The following is a 19,270-nucleotide window of genomic DNA, read 5'->3' as shown; positions in this document are numbered from 1 at the left end:
GGAGAAAGGAGCAGCTCCAAAATGGCTTTAAGCAGGTGAGAGACAGGGACTCGAGTACAAATGTGTGGGTTGCCCAGAATGAGATGTGTCAAAGAGTCACTTTTGCAGGGGGACCAGGGGCAATGCCTCGACTGGTGAGCTGGATCTGGTCAGAGCGACCTACCAGCTTCCCTGCTGAATGAGGGTCTGCCTATCAAAATGATCAACAGAAAACACAACAGCAGCTGCCGCCAAGTACATTGTGATTGTATTTCTCATCACAGGGTTATTTTATCCCCCAGAAGGCCAAAAGTCCCCTGTAACTCTTAGAAACCCTGCCCATACCTGCTGGCTCTGCTCAGTCTTCCCTGCCCAAATCCAAGGCTCTGCTGATTGTGTAGAGCAAATATACTCGGCAAATGCATGTAACAACCGATCTGCTCTCCAGTTTTTCTCCGAGCTCCCTGCTGTATCTCAATTAACTTGGATTTGGGCTGTCAGTGCCTCTCACAGCCATGAACACAGCAATCATGCAATAACCACTTAGCAACAACCAGTAGGACAGACGCAGGATGCTGGAGCTGGGCTGTGCACAGGCTGCACGCTCGCCTTGCTGTCACACAGCTATGCCTCATTATTCAATGGCCAGCCTCAAACTTCATCCTATAAACAAGCATGCAACTTTCCAGTCGTTTCCCTATTCCTTACAGGATAGAAATACTGTACTTATAGGCTGGGAAGCTCCTGAGAGCACCTCAGCAGGGTGAGCACCCACCTCCAACCGCGCACAGCCCTCGCCTGGGCTCCCTTCCCCCTTCTACCGCAGCAATTCTCCATTAATATGAATGATTCTTTCCGACAAGCACAGCTTTGTTAAGCATCTGAGCTGAACCAGAGCAGGGCTCTATATAGTTATATCAAAGTGACCATTAAAAACGCAGCACTGCATGCAAGGGACTGCTGCAGGAGCAGTGGAATGAAGTGCTCTGCATCTGCATTCCAAACTAAGCCTTTCCTAATCCAAGGCTGTAACTATTGCTCCCCAAGATGCAGATGCTGTGGGAGAAGACAGAGTACTCCGAATTTGCTTGCAGATGGTAATGTGCTAGTCACACTCGACTGCAGTTACTTCAAAATGGATTTCGGACAAGCCCCACTCCTGGCACAGTCAAAGTACTGCAGGATGGGAGAGCTGGCACTCAAGTCACGTCTGCTCCCAAGAACCAGCTCCTCTCCCTCCCCATCCCCCTGTTAAAGCACACTGCTACCGTCACAGATGCTGCAAGCTCTGCAGTGCACCTTCTGCAGACATTCTTATCACCTGGGGATGCCACAACCCACCTCACAGCAAATGTTACATGCAAAACTTTGGCCAATTCGCTCATGCACAGCACCCATCCTCTCAGATCTGCAAGGGGAAAACATCCACTTTCCAGGAGGGGAACACTAAGCCACACAGATGTTAAGCTCCAGGTCACTTAGACCCACACTGGCAATAGTCTAAACTCCAGTGATTTGGGTTCCTTATGACACAGAGTGGGACCACAGTGGTATTTAGGCATCACAGCTGGGAGCACCACATTGGCACAGTGGCACCAGCAGAGCCATGTTCAGCAACACGTTTCCATCAATGGGGTGAGGAAGAGTGAAGTGAGAACTGCTCCTGAGCCCCCACTGCCATCTCCATCCTGCTTCACTGCCCAGGCACAGCTGCAGAGCTGAATTCAGCTGGAGACAAATGGCGAGGCAAGGAAAACTTGGAATGTTTTCCTCCACAAACAGTAGATTAAAAACTCAGGAAACACACAGCCTGGGCTTGGAGGATAATTCAGGTGTGAGTGTTTTTTCCCCAAACCAGCTGCCAGCCCTGCAGCGACAACATTCCCTCCCCAGTACTCCAGACAGCCCATTCCCACTTAAAATCCTTCCCCAGGCAGCAGCATTTTTACAATACGTTTTGGCTTCAAGAACCACTCATTTACACCACCTCCATCACACCTGGCTTTCAAAGAAAGCCATGCTGAACTCTGATCTGCAGGCCCCTTCCCCACAGGCACTGCTGCAGACCTGGCATCTTCAGCACAACACCAGGCAGCGTGGTTCGAGTGGCCTTTCCCTCTGAGGTGACAGCATGTCACTGCCTGTGTGCCAGTGGGGAAGAAAGGCTGAAAAGTAAAGCTGCAGACACCTTGCTCCTTGTCCTTCCCCAGGACAGCAGAGGGGGACAGGCTCCCCATGCAGCACAACACAGGGAGCTGCAACCAGCAGCCCCTTCCATCAATACACTTGACCATTAACACCCTGGGACAGGACTGAGCCCAGGTCTGGTACCGAGAGAGCAGCCACGAGACAGACGGGCAGGAACCAACCAGAGAAACTCCTCTGAAGAAGTAGGGTCACAGCCCTTGCTTCCCACTACTGTTATAACCCATACAAACACTTCAAAGACAAAGGAAAACCCTGACAAGAGTAGGAAGCATCAGTGCATTTAAGCTCTTTATAAAATTAAATCATGCTTTCAATAACAGCAAAATACAACAGGAGATACATAATCTCTAGAAGCTTAAATCCATAAAATATCAGCAGCAAAGCCACTGTGACTGATAAACTCCCCAAGGGCACACACAGCAAAGACACGAAAGCAAAGCCTTTTGGCCACAACCCTTTCACTGAACACCCTGACAAGCCTTCTGTGTTCTACTGCTACACAACATGGGGGTCCAGCCTCCATGGGGGCTATCCCAGGTAGGAGAGGGCTGAAGGAGCCAGAGCTGCACCCAGCAGAGGTCTGAGGGATGGATGCAAAGGTGTTCAGCCACTTCAAGTTAATACAGTCCCTGGTTTGGGGGATATTTTTCCCCCCCTTATAAAAAACAGTGCTTTCAGACCTACTACTGCAAAAGACTGCAGACTCACATTACCAGTTAAGACAGGCTTACCTCCACCCCACAGTTCTAGGGGAGAACATGCCTACCTCAGAATCCGATATGGAGACCCGATTGGACTCTATCGTTGGTCTCCTCACTATACGTGGCGATGGCCCTGTGGCATAAGGACCACAACCCGGAGTGCTGCTAGAGGTCAAATAACCTCCTGATGATCTTTCCTGAAGAGACAACTTCCTACTTGATAAGACAGGTCTAGTGAGAGGTCTCTTGGGAACGTGTCTCAAGTGAGCATCTTGCGACCGTTGGGAAGGCAGAAATTCATTAATTCCCACGTCACTGTTGACTCCATTTCTTTGGATGTCCTTTATATTATCAGAAAAGACTGTGTCATTTTCTTCATTGTTTTCTTCACCGTTTTGGTCACTTCTGTCTGGGCCAACAGCCACATCTATGGCTGCCACCCGCTCTGCCAGTTCGGTCTGTGTGTCTTTGCAGCACGTGCCTATGCCCACATCAGTGGCATTTGTTGGAGAGTCCCCCATCGCTGCGTCCAGCCCGTATAGTCTCAGATGGCACTGCAGAGCACTGCGATGCTAACATTCACAGACAGCACGTGGCATGAAGGAACCTCTCCATTAAATACCTGAAAGGAAATACAAACAGAGGTAAAAGGAATAATAATGTTCACTCAATGCAAACATAACCAAAATACCCATATCTGGCTTCTTCCAACATAAAAAAAAAGCAAAAGCAAAACACCAGAAGGCTGTGAACAAGTTGCAAACACTCAGAAGGAAAGGCAAACCTGAACATTGAGCTAGATATGAAAGTGATAAAGATGAGATTTTATCTGATGTGCAACAAGTGACACAGCTAAAGGGAACTACTTCTGTAGCTAGACTGACAGTCAACCAGGGCTTACAATAAAGGAAGAAGTACAGCATCTGAACAAGCCAAGAGTAAAGAGTCAAACTTTTGACCTCTTGAATTCTCATTTATAGGGTAAAAGAGCCCCTGCTACGTACTCAATCTCAACATACATAGCAAATCCACAGCCATTAAGGGCTTTGCAGTGGTCTTTGTAGCCCTATAAGGCATTAGAGAGTGTCACAGAACAGCCTGGAGGCCAAGCCATGGCTGGTGACTTCCACACTCTCAGTTATTTGCAACATAGCCAACAGCAAAGGTAGAATTCAAAAGCAAGTCTGGTTCCAGGGTCGCCTTGGCCTCCTCCCAGTTGCAGCCGGTGTGCAAACACACACTATCCATGCTGCCCACCATGTATAAAAGCTACACGGAGCTGCAAATCAACAGCACCTAACGATTACCAGCACGTGGGAATCAGCTTTTCCTTTGGAAAAGGCCTACAGAACACAAAAATACAACACAAAACCGGTGAATAAAATTACTGTTTCCTGGATGCTAATTTCAGTCTTAATTTAAAACAGATTTCAGTCTTCCCAACACAACCCAGAGCAGGAAATGCTCTGCAGCACATGGCTGTCACCCCTTAATTGCCCCAAAGATGCATCTTCTCATCCCTCCACGCAGCGTCTGGGGACAGTAGGGGAGAACATAGTTCTAGTCACAGCATCCTGGACTGCACCCAGCACATTTCAGTGCAGAATTAGCTCTGAAATATTGCAACCTTCGGCTCTCTACATGCAAAGCAGGTTATGCATAAAAATCCCTGCAAGTGCAGAAGCCACACTGAAGCAATCTTTTGTATCAAAAGGAAAGCATAGAAACATCTGGATGGGAAGTTTCACCCTAGGTCGTGTGCCAATCACAGGGGACACACTCTGGGCACTCAGAAAGGAACATTCAAACCCAGCACATTCCTCCCCACAGCCCGCTGTTCATCTCCTTCCCCACCCCAGTATACTCTTCCCCCCTTCTCCTGTCTTTTCTGCAGGCTTGTTTGAAACAAATTGACAGAAGTGTCACTCACTCAAAACAGTAATGAAATGGTGAGATCAGCTTTAAAAGCTTCTATTAAAACTATATTTAAACCTTCAATCCCAAAGCACAAAGCCCTTCCAGAGCCAGGACACAAGCCCTGCAGCCACCTCCCCAGGGTGTCACCCCCTCAACAGAAGCACATTTGCACAGCTCTAACCCCCAGCTCAGTCTGCAAAATACATCTTCAGCTAATTGACAATCTAAATAGATTAACTTAAGATAAACCCCATAAATCAGTTTATCTGATCAAAACAAACAGACCCATACAGCCTCACAAATAATACTGTGCTGCTAAAAGTACGCTAAAAAAAATCCAGCAAGACTTAAGAGAAAATAATTGTTCATCTGCAGAGCTGGGCTTTGTTTCAGGTTCTGCAGTTTTGAAGGATTCCTTTTCACTGATAAATCCTCCAAAAACATATTGGAAAGCAATGGTTTCTGAATAAGTAGATCAGTTATGCACAGACCAGTCTTACTGTGCATAAAACTCAGTACAAAAGGCACTTATTTATTTCTCCAAGGCAAAAATATATCAATGCTGGATTTGCAGTTTGCCGAGTCGTAACACGACCACACTTCGCTGCGATGGGAAATCCCAGTGAAACTGAGACACCATCAGCACCTTCTACAAGCTCCTGCGCGGCTTTGGCCCCAATGCTCTTCACACCATCACCAGCCTGATCCCCACAACACTAAACACCTGCTGGAGATCAGAGGATTATGCTGCAGACATGAACTAAAGCTGCAAACAAGCTTATATGAGCAAAATTAATTTACTTACACATATCTTATTTACCATTTTTCCCTGTAGCTATTCCTCTGCTGCAGGCAGAACGCCACTTCATCGGTGTTTTTAACAATATATTTATCAAATGGCTGCACATGTTTCCCAGGCAGGCAGTGAGCAGAACATGGTACAAAAAAACCTTTTGAAAGGAATACGGTCTGGAGAAAATCTCTCTATTGTACATAGGAGTGGGAGATGAGTGAATGCAACTAATTTTGCTGCTCAATAATGTATGTCAAAGCATTGTTTGAAAAATAAAAAACTAAGTCTAGCTTACTGCTTGCTCCATCCATTTGGCTACCTAGAAACGTTCCTATAAGAATAAGAAAGGATGGGAAGGTTAAAAGTCCCCAGGCCTCAGCAATTCCAGCTTCATTTCCTCATTTTGCTACAGACTACACAAAAAAGTGACTTTATAGATTCATGTCTCGGTTCCCAGGTTCAGCAGCTTCTTCATATCTACACAAACCACTTTCAGACATCCTCTAGCCAAAAGGCAGCCCAAACTGAGCAGTGAAGAACAACCAGAAGTTGCAGCTCTCTGAAGCCAAAAAGCAAGTAAGTCCCTGCTGCCTTGCAGAGGTAATCAAGACAGATGTACACCAGACCAGCCATTTGGAGCGTGTTCTCACTGGGAAGAGAGTAATGGCTTTTGGTTCCAATTCCTGACTAGAAGCAGAAGACATTAATGCAACCCAAATAATAAATAAGAATATACTGTTTGTGCTTTCAGCGTACACGCCATGCGCTTGCTTTATCCTGCGGCTCACAAGGCTCTTGCTGCAGAGCACAGACAATTGTGTCTCGCTGAGAAATCACTCGATCCTGCTATAATCATCTGAGTCCTTTTCTCTCTCCTCTCCACAGTTCTTGGCAGCAAGCCTGGCTGTTGTGCCACAGCTGAAAATTAGATCATAAAAGCGAGGTGCTTTGATTACTTCTGTGAAGCTCCTAGCACAGCTTTAAAAGTAACCACTGGAGGACAAATAACAGTATTTTTGCAATTCAAGCACTGCGTGAGGAATTTGACAAGCAGGTTCAGGCCCCTGCTCCTGCCAGATTTCATGAATGACAACAAACATCTCCAGAACACCATCTGGAAAATGCACCATTTCTACCTCTTCCTCCTTAGTCCTTACCAAGGTAGGGTGTTTTACAAAGGGATTTCAGGGTTGCTTTCAGCCCCTGATTTACAGATGAGTATCCTGAGGACCCATCACTCCATGCTTGTCCTGCTCTCCCTCTTTTCCCAAGAGAGACCCCAGCTGCAGATGGGAACCAGGGTTTGGCTCCGACACAGGACCGATGCTTTCCTACCCCTGGGTGTCAAATGTGGATGCAGGTGCGAGACAGATATTATCATGTAAAAAAATAAGTTATACACCTTCACACCATGAAGGCCATGTAACCAAATTTAAGAGCAATTAACAGCACGCTTTAAATATGTTTTAAAATTAGCCAGGATGCTGAACTAAAATCTCCAATCTACCAGCCTATAGCATGAAAGATAACAACCAGCTTGTGCACAGAGTACTGAGCTCAGGAAGTTTTACAAAAGACTTCCCAACTGCATTATATTTCATCCCTCCATGTTCTAATTATATGATTAAATAAATTTGCATAATCAGATGCAATTACACTAATTGCATATATAAGCAATAATCAACCAAAAATTACTCTGAAAAAAAAGTTTCTACTTAAGGAAATTCCTGTAACAAGAAAACACCCAGGAGTGCCAAATCTATCGAAACGAGAGCAACACTAACATTAAACACTCCAGATAACACCAGTGACACAGGAGCCCTGCCAGAGCAGTATTTGCCTGGGTGCAGCTCTGTCGGCACAGTGTAACCAGTGCTGACAACAGCAATGAACCCAATAGGCATTGTGCTGCTTTGTACTCAAGCCCTGGCTACAAACTACTTTTCCACAACAGGTTTGGCTGCCATGTTTTATAGTAGAGGTTCAGCGAAACTTGCAGGCATCAGGCCCTGATGCTGGACTATATATATATTCACAGCTTTAATCTTTTAAAGCTGTTATTGGTGTATGGACATTGGAGGTGGTTTATTTTGCATGTTAAAACCTGGAAAGCATGGGGAATGGTCAGTGAGAGGTACTGAGCCCATATATCCCATAAGTTTTGTTTGCAACGATGCTAAGTGCTTCTACTCACCACCTCTGCAACATCCCAGTAGTGACTACAAACCCAGCCCATCCCAACACCCAACTCCACATGTCCGCACCGTCCCTGCAGACGACCTGAGCTCAGATTATAACAAATCCCATTTGTCCTTGTGAGAAGGGACACAAAAGCTTCATGGGGGAATGACGCTGGCTGCTGTGCCAGCCTGACATCAGCCCTGACACCATGACAGTGAAGGATGGGATGACAGGGGAGGCTTGGCACGGGCAGAGAGCACCGAACCCCATCCTACTGCGTGACCATGCAGCGCATGTCCCACTGCGTCCCTAACCATACCAGATGGTTTGCTATACCCTCCAAGTGACCGTAGGGACAGCAATATGAAGGAACTGGGTTTGTTAACATGTACACACGGCCCAGACAACATCCAAATCACTCAGTTTGATGTCTGATGAGAACAAAAGCTCAGGAGACCTCCATTTCCAAAGCTGTTCCTGTGCATGCTCTCATCTGGCACCCGGCTGATGCTGACCCAGACCTCAGAGCCCACACACCCCAACCTCTTCTTCCAATACCCACCAAGAGTGCAGGAAATAGCCCAAACACAACTTGCACCATGCACAGGGAAAGCTGAAGCCCATGATGTGGTGGAAAAGCAGCTTTCTGAGCACCAGCTGGAGGAGTATGTGCTGTTACAGCTCGAGGCTGCACATGTGGGCACAGGCAACATCAACTCATACAACCGAGAGGTTCCTTGTGGGGTCACTGCAGAATTTGTGCAGCTGTGGGAGCAGATTCCTGGGGCTGAATCCCAGCAGGAAGGAGGAAGAGGAGGAGGAAGAGATGTCACAGCTGCTGTCACTCACTTGCTGAGAGGCAGATTGACTCCCAGGAGAGGGGGCAGCAGCGGGCAGGAGCACAGCTTGCTGGAGGTGGCATTTAAACAGCCAGCGAGGGGGTGCTTCAAAAAATAACTGGGAATATCAGATTACGTGAAGTTTGAGAGGCTTAGATTATTTGTAAAATATTAACAAGCAAGGCAGTAGCCAGACCCCATGAGCAAAATAACTCCCTCAGAATTAGGGTGTCTAACATTTAGTGTCTTCATTGCAATAATGACTTTTCAAATGTCTGTACCATGGCAAAGTAAATGGCAGGTTTAACAAAAAAGGTTTTCAATTCTCATAAAGGAAAGCGATTCATCTCGGATGAACTATCTATCTGCTTCAATCTGAAATGATACCTCAAAATTGCCACAGAAGATGATGCAGTGATGAACAAACCAAAAATGAAAAAAAAATCAAGAGGAGCTGAATGGGATGTTTGTCTGCAAGGGTGAGGTCTTACCCTCCGCAATCACCAAACCTCCTCTGATCTCACAGGAGCAGAACCAAGCACTCTAATCAAACCTCTCTCTGAACCACTGCAATTGCTGCAGCACCTTGGGGTGACTGTGCTGCGATGCAGGACACGTGCAATCAGAACTGGCCCAGGGCAGTAGCGAGCAGCCTACAGAAAGTATTATAGTTCAGGAGCAGCAAAGTGGGATCTACGAAAGCACACGCACAGATCATCAACACAAAGTAATTCAGCATCAGATACCTTTGCCAGCCTCAGATCTCATAGCACAGAGCAGCGTTGAAATTAATGTTGTTTAAGAAGCATCCACAGCAAACCGAACAAGCCACCAGGCAGAACAAGTTCACATTTATACATGTCTGTCTTGGAGGTTTATCTTCCTCCCAGATAAGGAAAAAAGCTTTCAGCTGCCTTTGAGAGATCTGGAGGTATTTCAGGGGATATATCAAGTTGCTTAGTTCTGTAAGCCAGCTCAAGTGAAAAGTCTTTCCAGCATTTTAAAAACATTAATTTCCAGCTGTCCCAGGATGGCCAATCTACAATAAAAGTGTAGAGCACAGAACACAGCAGGCTTTCTTCTCAGCAGTTCAAATATGGGCAAAGATTTCTATTCAAGGTGATCTCTGCAAAGAGTTTTAACCAGGGAAATGTCCCTAGCTAAGCATCCGTGGGCCAAAGGTCTTCTTCAACTCTGTGAATCTGCATACACCAAGGGGAGAGGCAAAGCACAGAACTACAGAAAAAGCAGTGAACGCTGTAAGACAAGACAAATGGACTTCAAACTCAGAGCTCAAAAGTATTTGCTCTATTTCCACATGGATAACTCCCATCCTCCTGATAATCCTCACATCTTTAGAAAGCCCAGGACTTGAAGATGTGGCCTTAGTTAACCTGCACAAAATCAAGGTGGCAGCAAAAGCTCTATGTATGCAGGGAACAGGCTCAGGGCAGATGAGCAACACATCCCATAGGAGTCAGAACCAGGAAAACCGCCCCTACAATTACCCTTGTCCGTGCACACATAACCCACACACTGCTTGGAAATTCAAAGGGTAGCAGGCTTCCCAACTCCTTTGAAGCCTTAAGCTTTAGCTCTTTAAGCCAAAATGCACTTTCAAAGCCCCAAGGTCAATGACTGGAGATTATCCAGCAAGTCACTAGGCAAAGGCTGCTGGGAAGAAAGCTGTTCTTTTGAGTCACTGCAACGCTACTCCAGAAATTTAGGCTGATAATAATCTAGCATTTGTCAGAGCATGAAAAAGGCTTTTCAGCACCCAAAGACCAACAACAGTTTCCAGGTGCAGTTTTACTTGGAAAAACAAGCGTAAAAACGCCACCCTGGGGCACCCTAGTTGCACCCTGGCAATTCTGGCTGTGTACGGCACGGCTGGGGCTGAGCAGCCGTCACAGTTTGGGTGTCACCCTGCCATGGGACAACAAAGCAGGTCCCCTGCTCTCCGTGGCTCAAGACAAGTACTGTGTGTTGTACTTAATCAGCTGGACCCTTTCTGAGGCATGAGAAATGATACAAAACCATCCTTCAGCTCTGTTACCTCTGCAGTGCTGCCAAAGGGAGAGCAGACAAAGGCACTTGTTTGTCCACCAAGCTGCAGGATGAAGATGGAGATTGAATGGCCTCTGCTGAGGGAGATGTAGTTTTCAACAGCAGAGAGGTTTTAGGCTCCACTGCAGATGATGCCCCTTCCAAACACAACCTGAATTTGGCAGTTTGGTGCCAAAATTTTCAAGGCAGGGGAAAGGCAAATACAGCCGAAGAGGAAAGGGGGCAAAGAAATAGATCTTTGCAAGCAAAGACATGTAGGAAGATAGGATGTGGTTTAAAAACATAGTTTGAGCATTGCTCAAGCAGCCTGGCCTGCCCTGTGCCCAGCAGGAGAACACAAAAGAGAAAATCTGAAGCCAATTCACTCAGGCACCTGCTCCCATCAGCCGTCCCATGTCCTGCCAGACATCCCTGCCGTACGGGTCAGGATATCACTGGAGGATGAATTACACCGCTCTGGCTTCTCAGGTTTCCTTCTCTGGCTGCCAGGGGAAAAGAAATCAAAGAACAAAACTGTTAACAATGTGGGGGGAAAAAAAAGCAAAGCATGTGTTTAAAAGCCTTGCTGGCTGCCAGCCAGGGTGCTCAGCACCTTCCAGGGTGCATCTCAGAACAGTTAGTCTGTACGCAGCCACCGAGCTTCCCTCTGCAACGGCAGCGTCGGCTCCACTCCAGCAAAACACTTACGCACATACTTGAACTTTAACTATGGTCTCAGGACATCAGAAGGGACCACATTCATGTGCCGAAGTGTGAACAACGCTGAAAATCTCAGCCTTGAAAATGTGGAAAGACTCATGTGAGTGCCTGGGCGAATGTGTTTCACATGTGTCTGAGAGAGAGAGCTGCCCAGCTCCACTGGAGCCGGCCCAGGGCTCCTTTCCCAGTAGGGGAGGAAGACTACAGCATTTTCTCCTGCATTTACAGCTCGCTCTTAGGCTAGCAGGGCTCACACCAAGGGAGCATCAGAAATAATTCCCACTGAATCCATCCACCTCTATCCAGCTTTCTACCTTCCACCTGCATGTGGGAGACAGGGGGACAGTCATGTCCAGTGCTTTCCTAATTGCTTCTTGATGCCTGGGAGGCACACACAGTAAGTTGGAAAGGGATGCCAGAAACACCAGATATCATCAACCAAACACCAAGCAGTAGTACAAATAAAACCAAAGAGGTAACACTTGGAGTCAGCTTTATCTGCATTAACCTCACCCGGGAGGTCTTCTGTACAGTAACGAACACCAAATCACTAACATTTGCCTCTATTATTATAATATTATCATGTATTAGTATAAGACGTTTGCCTTTGAGGTTTAGAAATGATCTTGCAAATTAGTTACATTTTAAAAGAGAACACAAACTACTTCTGCAATTAATAGAGGCAAAACAAACTGGAAAACTTCTTGAGGAAGTGATAAGTTCCTCTTGACTTGAATTCTCTGAAAGGGACTGCTGGTAAAAATCCTCCAGGCTTGTGACCCAGGAGATCTAGCACAGACAGTTATAGAGACCTTAAAAACCTACAAGCCTGTCAATTATTCTCTAGAACCTGACAAAGGACATTCATAAGAAAACTATTTTTGGCTTTCCTTTCACCAGTTCTGTTTAACAATAAAATGCTATTCTTCCGCTTCCTGTTTTTGAAATTGGAGCCTAATACATTTCAATGGGAGATTCTCATTTATGTGGTCATCTGTCACCTGCCATGACCTGCTGTGTTTTACAGATGGTGCCTGTTCACCAAGGGCCAAGAGAATAAATACAGAGGGGAGTTAGGAAGAGACAACTCTTGCTAGAGCCACCGCGATGGGTCTGCAATTCTCGGTAAGAGAAACCCAGATTTCTGGCCTTGAGACACTTCATTTAACTTTGTTCTCTCCTTGTCACTAAAGATACCCTTGTAAGAGCAATTTCAGCATCATTTTTTATAACAAAACTACATCATTATTCCTGACAGAAATAAAAACATCCGCACTGGAGTCATGCTTACAGATCCATTATTGACAGTCAGCACATCCCCATTTTCAACATCTGAAGCACTGATGTGAGTTTCTCTACATCCAGCTTAGCAAAGCCAGCGCCTAAGCCGGCGGCAATGCCTGTGTCGCTCCCCACAAGACTCTCCCACCTCAGCTGCCACCCAGCCATGCGGGTCAGGTAAGAAGCAGAGATATCACTGTGAGCTCACTGATTCGTCATGACCCTGGTTAGATTAGGAACAGCCTATGTTATATTTGCTGCAGGATTACTGAGAAAGAAGGAGAAAGATTAGGAACAAAAACAAACAGAAAAAACAGTTTATTTACTACATAGGTAAAGCTGGCAGTGGATCACAAAGTAATTTTTCATCGTTTCCCCAGGTTCTCAGATACACCATTCACACTTGCTTAAACACATGCACACCTCTGAATAATCAGGTTTCAAGTCAATTTCTTCAATATTTTGGTAACAAAAAATATAATTATATATAACTAGAAGTTAAGAGCAGGGTTTTATTCGCACAGCAATGTTTCAGGGGCCAGCTTCCACCCAAGGATGTCTTTATGTACTGCTGGTGGCACAGGAATGTGAGAACAGGCTCAGACTTGCAGCTACCCACAACATGGACTCACTAGAGTAACCTGAGAGCAAAGCTTGACAGGTCTGGCTTAAAGCAGGAGAATTCAGGCTAAGCTCTGGGATGCACCTTACTTGCCAGGTAGAGCTGTTTCCTCTTCTGTCCAATAAACCATCCCATCACGTGTTTTCCAAAGGCCTTGATTTGACTGTATTCCCTTCCCTCCCACAGTCACTCTTTTTTTAGATGCTTTAAAAAAAAAAATCAAAGGGGAGGTGGAAATTTTAAGCTCATCTCTACCCATGCCATTCTGGAAACACCCAAAAAGAGAAACACTTACAATTCTAGCAGTGACTAAGATGCGAGTCATCTCATGAGTAAGCACATTGGCTCTAGAAGTCTCATTCAATCCATGACCAAATCCAAACCATTTAGTTACCTAATCACTTGTCCATTTTATATGTTAACGCAGTAGCGCTCCAAGGTCAGGAAGGGGCTCCCAATTCTGACACCTGTATAGTTCCTGCTGACCTTATGCTCAGACAAAGCATTGCCAGGAAACCCTGTGCTGAAAAAGCAGAGAAACCACATGGAGTTTGCATTTTAGAGTGTTCTGAAAGTCAACTTTGGAGACACTTCCAACCTCAGCTAACACTCGGGTAAAGCACGTACAAGCTGCTGGCACCGGCCACCTGTGCGACTCAGCACCCCACAAATGCAGACACAACCCTGCTCCTGGCAGCGAGGATGGGCAGAGCTCGGCTCCAGAGCACAGGCAGGTGCCAGGAACGCAGCCAAACACGTCCAACATCCTCCTGTTACTCTGCAAAAGCTCTTACATGAAGCTGCAAAAGCATTAAGTTAAATGACTTCTGGTGCTTAACTATCCCTCCATTCTGAAGGAATATGTGCACCTTGCAGAATAAATGGCACCCATCTTCAGAAACATCCTGTTGAATACATTCATGGGTAGGGAAATAGAGCAGTGCGAAGTAGATATAATTCTCATATATACTTCTGAACAGACCTCAACGGCCTGTGAACTTCCAGAAATGATTAGTCTGCTCAATTGGTGTTACAGTCCAGAGCACAGCCTTTCTGTGGGGCTGTTAATTTCTTCATGTCCAATTAGCACAGAAAAAATAAAAATACATACACTTTGAGTGGAATAGCTTTACAAAACTAATTTAAGTTGTTCAGCACCATACTGCTGGCATCACACTACAACCAGTGTCTTGGTACTGCATTTCCACAGTTTTTAGGTTTTCTGAATCTTTCAATAGACTCCCAGGAGAATGCAGCTGGGGTTTTCACCTAGCTGGCCAGTCCTGCGAGCAGCTGCCTTCACATAAATATAAAGGAACAGACATTTTTTACCAAGGACTGAATTTGCAATTTGCCTGTGCTGGACTAAAGGTGTTATAAAAATCACCAACGCCCACCTGCTGATGTTGCTTTGCCTTCACTACTCCCTTGGGCACACAGGAAAACTCTGCATTCCTTTGCACTAAATCCAGTGACCACAACCTTTTACCAGCTGAGGTCAGATAATGGGGCTTAATCCCTTGAAGACACTCAGCCTTGGCTCCAGCTGTGTGTCAGTGATCTTCCTCAGCTGAAACATTAAACTGTCTGCCCATGCCTCCTGGCCATCTTTCTACACTTCCCTTCCCTCCAAGGTCCTCAACTTCACCACTGAAATAATCGCCTAACATGGAAAATGACCCATCTCAGGTAACAGAAGGGAAGAGAGCCCAGACAACAGGCTGGCCTGACGATGGAGAAGCTTACATCCAAAGAAAGAGCTGAGAAAAACCTGGATGTTGTAACTCGGCCAAAATTACCATGAAGCAGAAGCAGCAGCTGCCAGCACTGATGAGGGAGGACGAAAAGGCTGAAAAATCTCCAAAGACTCACAACCACTGCCTGTGGGTACAGGTACAAGGATTAGCAAAGGATAAGGTGGTTTTCAGCATCATTAGAGCAAACACCACTGAAGCTGCTGGTGGGTCAACACACAGCTCTGAAGGGTTTGGAGAGATGTCCTTGGGACCGACAGCTCAGCTGCTGCCAGGATGGCATACACACTTAGACCTTCACACAAGTTTAAGCAAACAGCTCAGATCCCACCAGCACATCATCATCTATTGCTCTCCACAGCGATCGTATCAAATGCACGAATGAAGCCTCCAGGAGGGAGGAAAACCTGACAGCCTGCAAGGAGAAGGCACAAGCAGCTCCACCGTGAATCCACTTCATGCTGCTGCAAACACATCGCTCTGCCACACTAAAGGCATCCTTCAAAATAAAGAATAGTTACCAAACCTTCTGCTACCGTTACAACATCAAGAGATCTGTCTGCTCCCTGCTGGGGTAACCGCTCTGTGTGTTTGCCTGCACCCAAGCACCGATGAGGCAGTTAAGATTCCACCGGCTCCCCTGGCCATCACACGAGGCACCCACAGCTGCAGGATCGCAGACCAGCGTGCTGCCGCAGCTCTGCGAACTCACACCTCTGGCAAACCCAGAGACCGACAGATCCTCTCAGACAAACAGCTGTACCTTGGGGAAAGAGAGAGGCAGGCAGAAAGGAGCTTACTCTTAGCCTTAATCCCTTTTTCTAGGAGTCTTCTACAGAGACAGAAGGACAGACTCACCCCTGGAAATCCTCCCTCAGCTACTTGCATCCGACCTGCAGACAAGGCAGGTCTGTCCTTGGGAACACCGATGAAACTCTTTTCTGGTAGCTGAATTCAAAGGGGACTGTGGAACAAACAAGCAGGAGGAAAACAGCCAGAATAAAATATTTTATAAAGACCCACCCATTACAACCCCTGGTTTGAGGCTAAAGGTTTCATCCTGCTCCAACTGGAGATCACTGGTGAGATTTCATTCACCCTCTGCTCATGACAGCACAAATCCCAGAGGAGTGAGCATTTCACAGGGGTTTCTCACCCCCCCCAAAGGCTCCTTCCCCCCACTGTAAGCACGTTGGTAGAGTCAGTAATGAGCAGGCTCCCCAGGAATGGGGATGGTGCAGCCACCATTATGCTGATCCCCCCACCGGCACCAATCTGCTCCGCACAAGACTGCTCACTGCAGGTACAGCAACCTCATCCCCGCTCTTTTAAAATAAACAGAGCCCTCTGAAGTCATTAACTCATATAAACTTTCCCATCTGTTTCAGGAGCTCCATTTTTACAAGCTTTCATACATAAAAAGCAGTCACTGAGTGCATTCAAGAAGAGGTGAAATCAAGAGAGGAAGAAGCTTCTGCTATAAACAGCGGAGCATTTCTCCAAGTGCACGTTGTGTAGCCTGGTTTCTCCAGCTCTACGCTGCATTGTATTTCATACCATACAGCCCTTAAATTCTGTTACCTTCAACATCTGCATTTCACATGCTTCCCCATACTGCTGCTGTATTTTTTCAGCAAGTCAAACCCAGTCATTTGTGGCCTGCCCAGGGCAAACACCAGTCTAACTGGCTAGAAATCTGTACTCTCCTCCGACTCCTCCACTTGCTATATATTGACCTTTAGACAGAAGCTTGAGTCAGGGTCTGTCACCAACTGTCTTTGTAGAGCACCAGCGCAACAGGACCCTGCCCCATCATCCCCATAGTATGAACAATAAACAGCAGAAATGCAAAATTCTGCTTGCACAGGGTCTGGTCCAAAGCTCATCAGAAAGATGCCTCTCTCTCCAATGGTATGTGGACCAGAGCCATGATACCAGCATGAGCAGAAAAAACTATTTGCAAAGCTAACTATTTGGGGAATACAATCATGCAAAAACATCATCTTTCAGCAGAATGTCTTTGCACTTTCCAACAGACCAAAAAAAGTGTGTGCACACGTATATGTATGTTTTTATCAAGCGTTTTTGGCATAGGAAGCATTCTGATGCCATGGTGACGGGTGCTCTTGCAAACCCTTAACATAACAGATACAGATAAACCTGAAACCCATCAGGAAAGCAACGCTGCTGGGCTTTACATGATCCACAGCTACTATGAAAGGCACAAAAATTTAACTCTCATGAAAAAGATCCAAACAAAAACCCAGCTCCATTGTTAAACAGATTAATCAGACTCTTGGAAACCTCACCAGGGATTGGGTTCAATCTCTGCTTTTATTAGCACAAGCCCTGTACAGCAGTAACAAAAGACTCACCTAAGTCCCACACACTTCGCAATGAGACTCTGCTCAGGGTCCCAGCACTTAACATACACACTCTTAATTAATGAGGCAGGGCCAAGAGGAAGAATTTGGTCGGAATTTATACTGTAGCTAAACAACACTCTTAATGGCCCTTTTTATAAGGGTAAAAGTATCCATCCTTCCTCTGCTGGGACAGAAAGCAGCCCCGCTGGCTGCATTGCTTCCCTGGAGACAATGTTGTGTGTGGGATCCTGCACAGCAAGACCTGGTCCTTCCCCAGGGACATCACACCCATGTTGGGGAGAGAGTAGAGCTGGGAATGCCCATAGGCAAGGTAGGTAAAACCACATTGTACAGGCAGGAGCAAACCCAGAGCCGATGGAGCATCAGCCCATCAGTGGCAAGTCACAGATGGACTTGGAGCAAAAAGGCTCCTGCCCACCCACGCAAAGGTAAAGCCAAGAAAAACAAGCCAAAGCACAACCTCAGAGTGGTTCCCCGCAGCTATGGGGACTGGACAGGGTCCCTCGTGTGCTGCCGGCTCCCAGGAGAGGCTGCAGGGATGTGCTGTGGGAAATGGGTTAATGGCATCCAAAGAGATGTCTCTGCAGGAGTGCTGACAGGTAAATGGAGTGCGGGAATGACAGCCTGCTGAGAAACAGCATCTTGCACCCCTCGCTGGGCGTCAATCACGCGCTCCCAAAAAATCCCCTAATTAGAATTAAATACGACGCTGCCACCTCCGCGCCAAAAATTATTCATTCCAGAAAAAGCACTTTCCTACATCTCTCTTATGACTCTTCCATTCCTTTCTAGGCCCCCTCACTCCTCTCCTGCAGAAACCATTTGATTAAGGAACTTTTCTGATGGCAGCATTCTGCAAACTTCTTTTGCAGAAGGGTTAAAGACGCATATCCCTGTGGGGTGGTTGATGCTGGAGGAATGGGCCCGCTTTCAGTTACACTAGTGATAGCAAGGGAAACGAGGTTCTTCCTGTTTCAACAGAGCATCACATCTACTTTGCTGAAGACAGAGGGGGTCCCACTACTCCAGCCCACTGTGATTTTATCATATTATGCTTCCAGATGTGCAGATTAGAACTACATAGCTACCTCAATACATGCCTCATTTGCTTAGGTCTTATTAAAGCTAAGCAAATGCTTAAGAGCGCATATTGCTTAGGAAAAAACTGCTGGATGGGATGTGTCCTTTGGGTGGGCTTGACATGAATTGGTTTTCCAGTGATGGCTCAGGAGCCTCAGCAAGAAGAGTTGGTGGTGCATGGTCTTGCATACAGCAAGATCTAACGATGTGTCTGGGGAGGACGTGCAGCCAGCAGGTTGATGCACAACATGCCCTGTGAGCCCATGGATTCAGAATCAGTAGCACAGCCGGGAAGGTAAGAGTCACCTCCTCTTTTCAAGCAGTTACTGTGCACTTCAAGTCCCTGCAGGCAGACTGATGCTTGGGAACCAAGTTTTACTCCTGTCATCACCTCATCACACAGAGTCAGACCTAATAATGCGACCTACTCCCCAAAACGGGGCCAGCAACTCCTCACCCCAGTCCTGGGGGGACAGTACCATCACCAAGTGTCTCACCTGTCCTGTCTGTGTGCAGATCTCCCCCACCTCCAGCAGCACTTGCACTGAGTGCCATGCTGCCATCTTCCACTGCTCCAGCTTCCATAAATCCACTGTGGCACTTCCAGCTCCTGCGATATTTAACTGGGACTAATGCCAGTATATACATTGCTGGAGCATCGCTTGGTGAAGAGTATACAGAGCCGTAACACCAACCAAAAAGTTTCAAGAGGTAATTAATCAACTACAATGATAAATAATGCATATACTTTCAAGTGTTTGC

General features: G+C 46.5%; 1 protein-coding gene across 4 annotated transcripts in view; it reads right to left on the bottom strand.

Annotated features, from left to right (window-relative positions):
- The window catches only part of CAMKK1 (calcium/calmodulin dependent protein kinase kinase 1), a 78,358-nt gene that overhangs the window by 40,794 nt on the left and 18,294 nt on the right, over positions 1–19,270 (bottom strand). For 3 of the 4 annotated variants that reach the window (XM_065852939.2, XM_065852941.2, XM_071816854.1), the window contains exon 2: positions 2,954–3,510. In XM_065852939.2, coding sequence (XP_065709011.1) covers positions 2,954–3,409 — 456 coding nt within the window. In that variant the 5' untranslated portion in view covers positions 3,410–3,510. Of the gene's footprint in view, positions 1–2,953; positions 3,511–11,058; positions 11,168–19,270 lie in introns of those variants that run through there. The other variant, XM_065852940.2, reaches the window with a different exon arrangement.

Source organism: Patagioenas fasciata, chromosome 19 (genome assembly GCF_037038585.1).
Source record: "Patagioenas fasciata isolate bPatFas1 chromosome 19, bPatFas1.hap1, whole genome shotgun sequence".
Classification (NCBI taxonomy): domain Eukaryota; kingdom Metazoa; phylum Chordata; class Aves; order Columbiformes; family Columbidae; genus Patagioenas; species Patagioenas fasciata.
The sequence above is the reverse complement of the archived record's forward strand: the minus strand, read 5'-3'. Positions and strand labels throughout refer to the sequence as shown.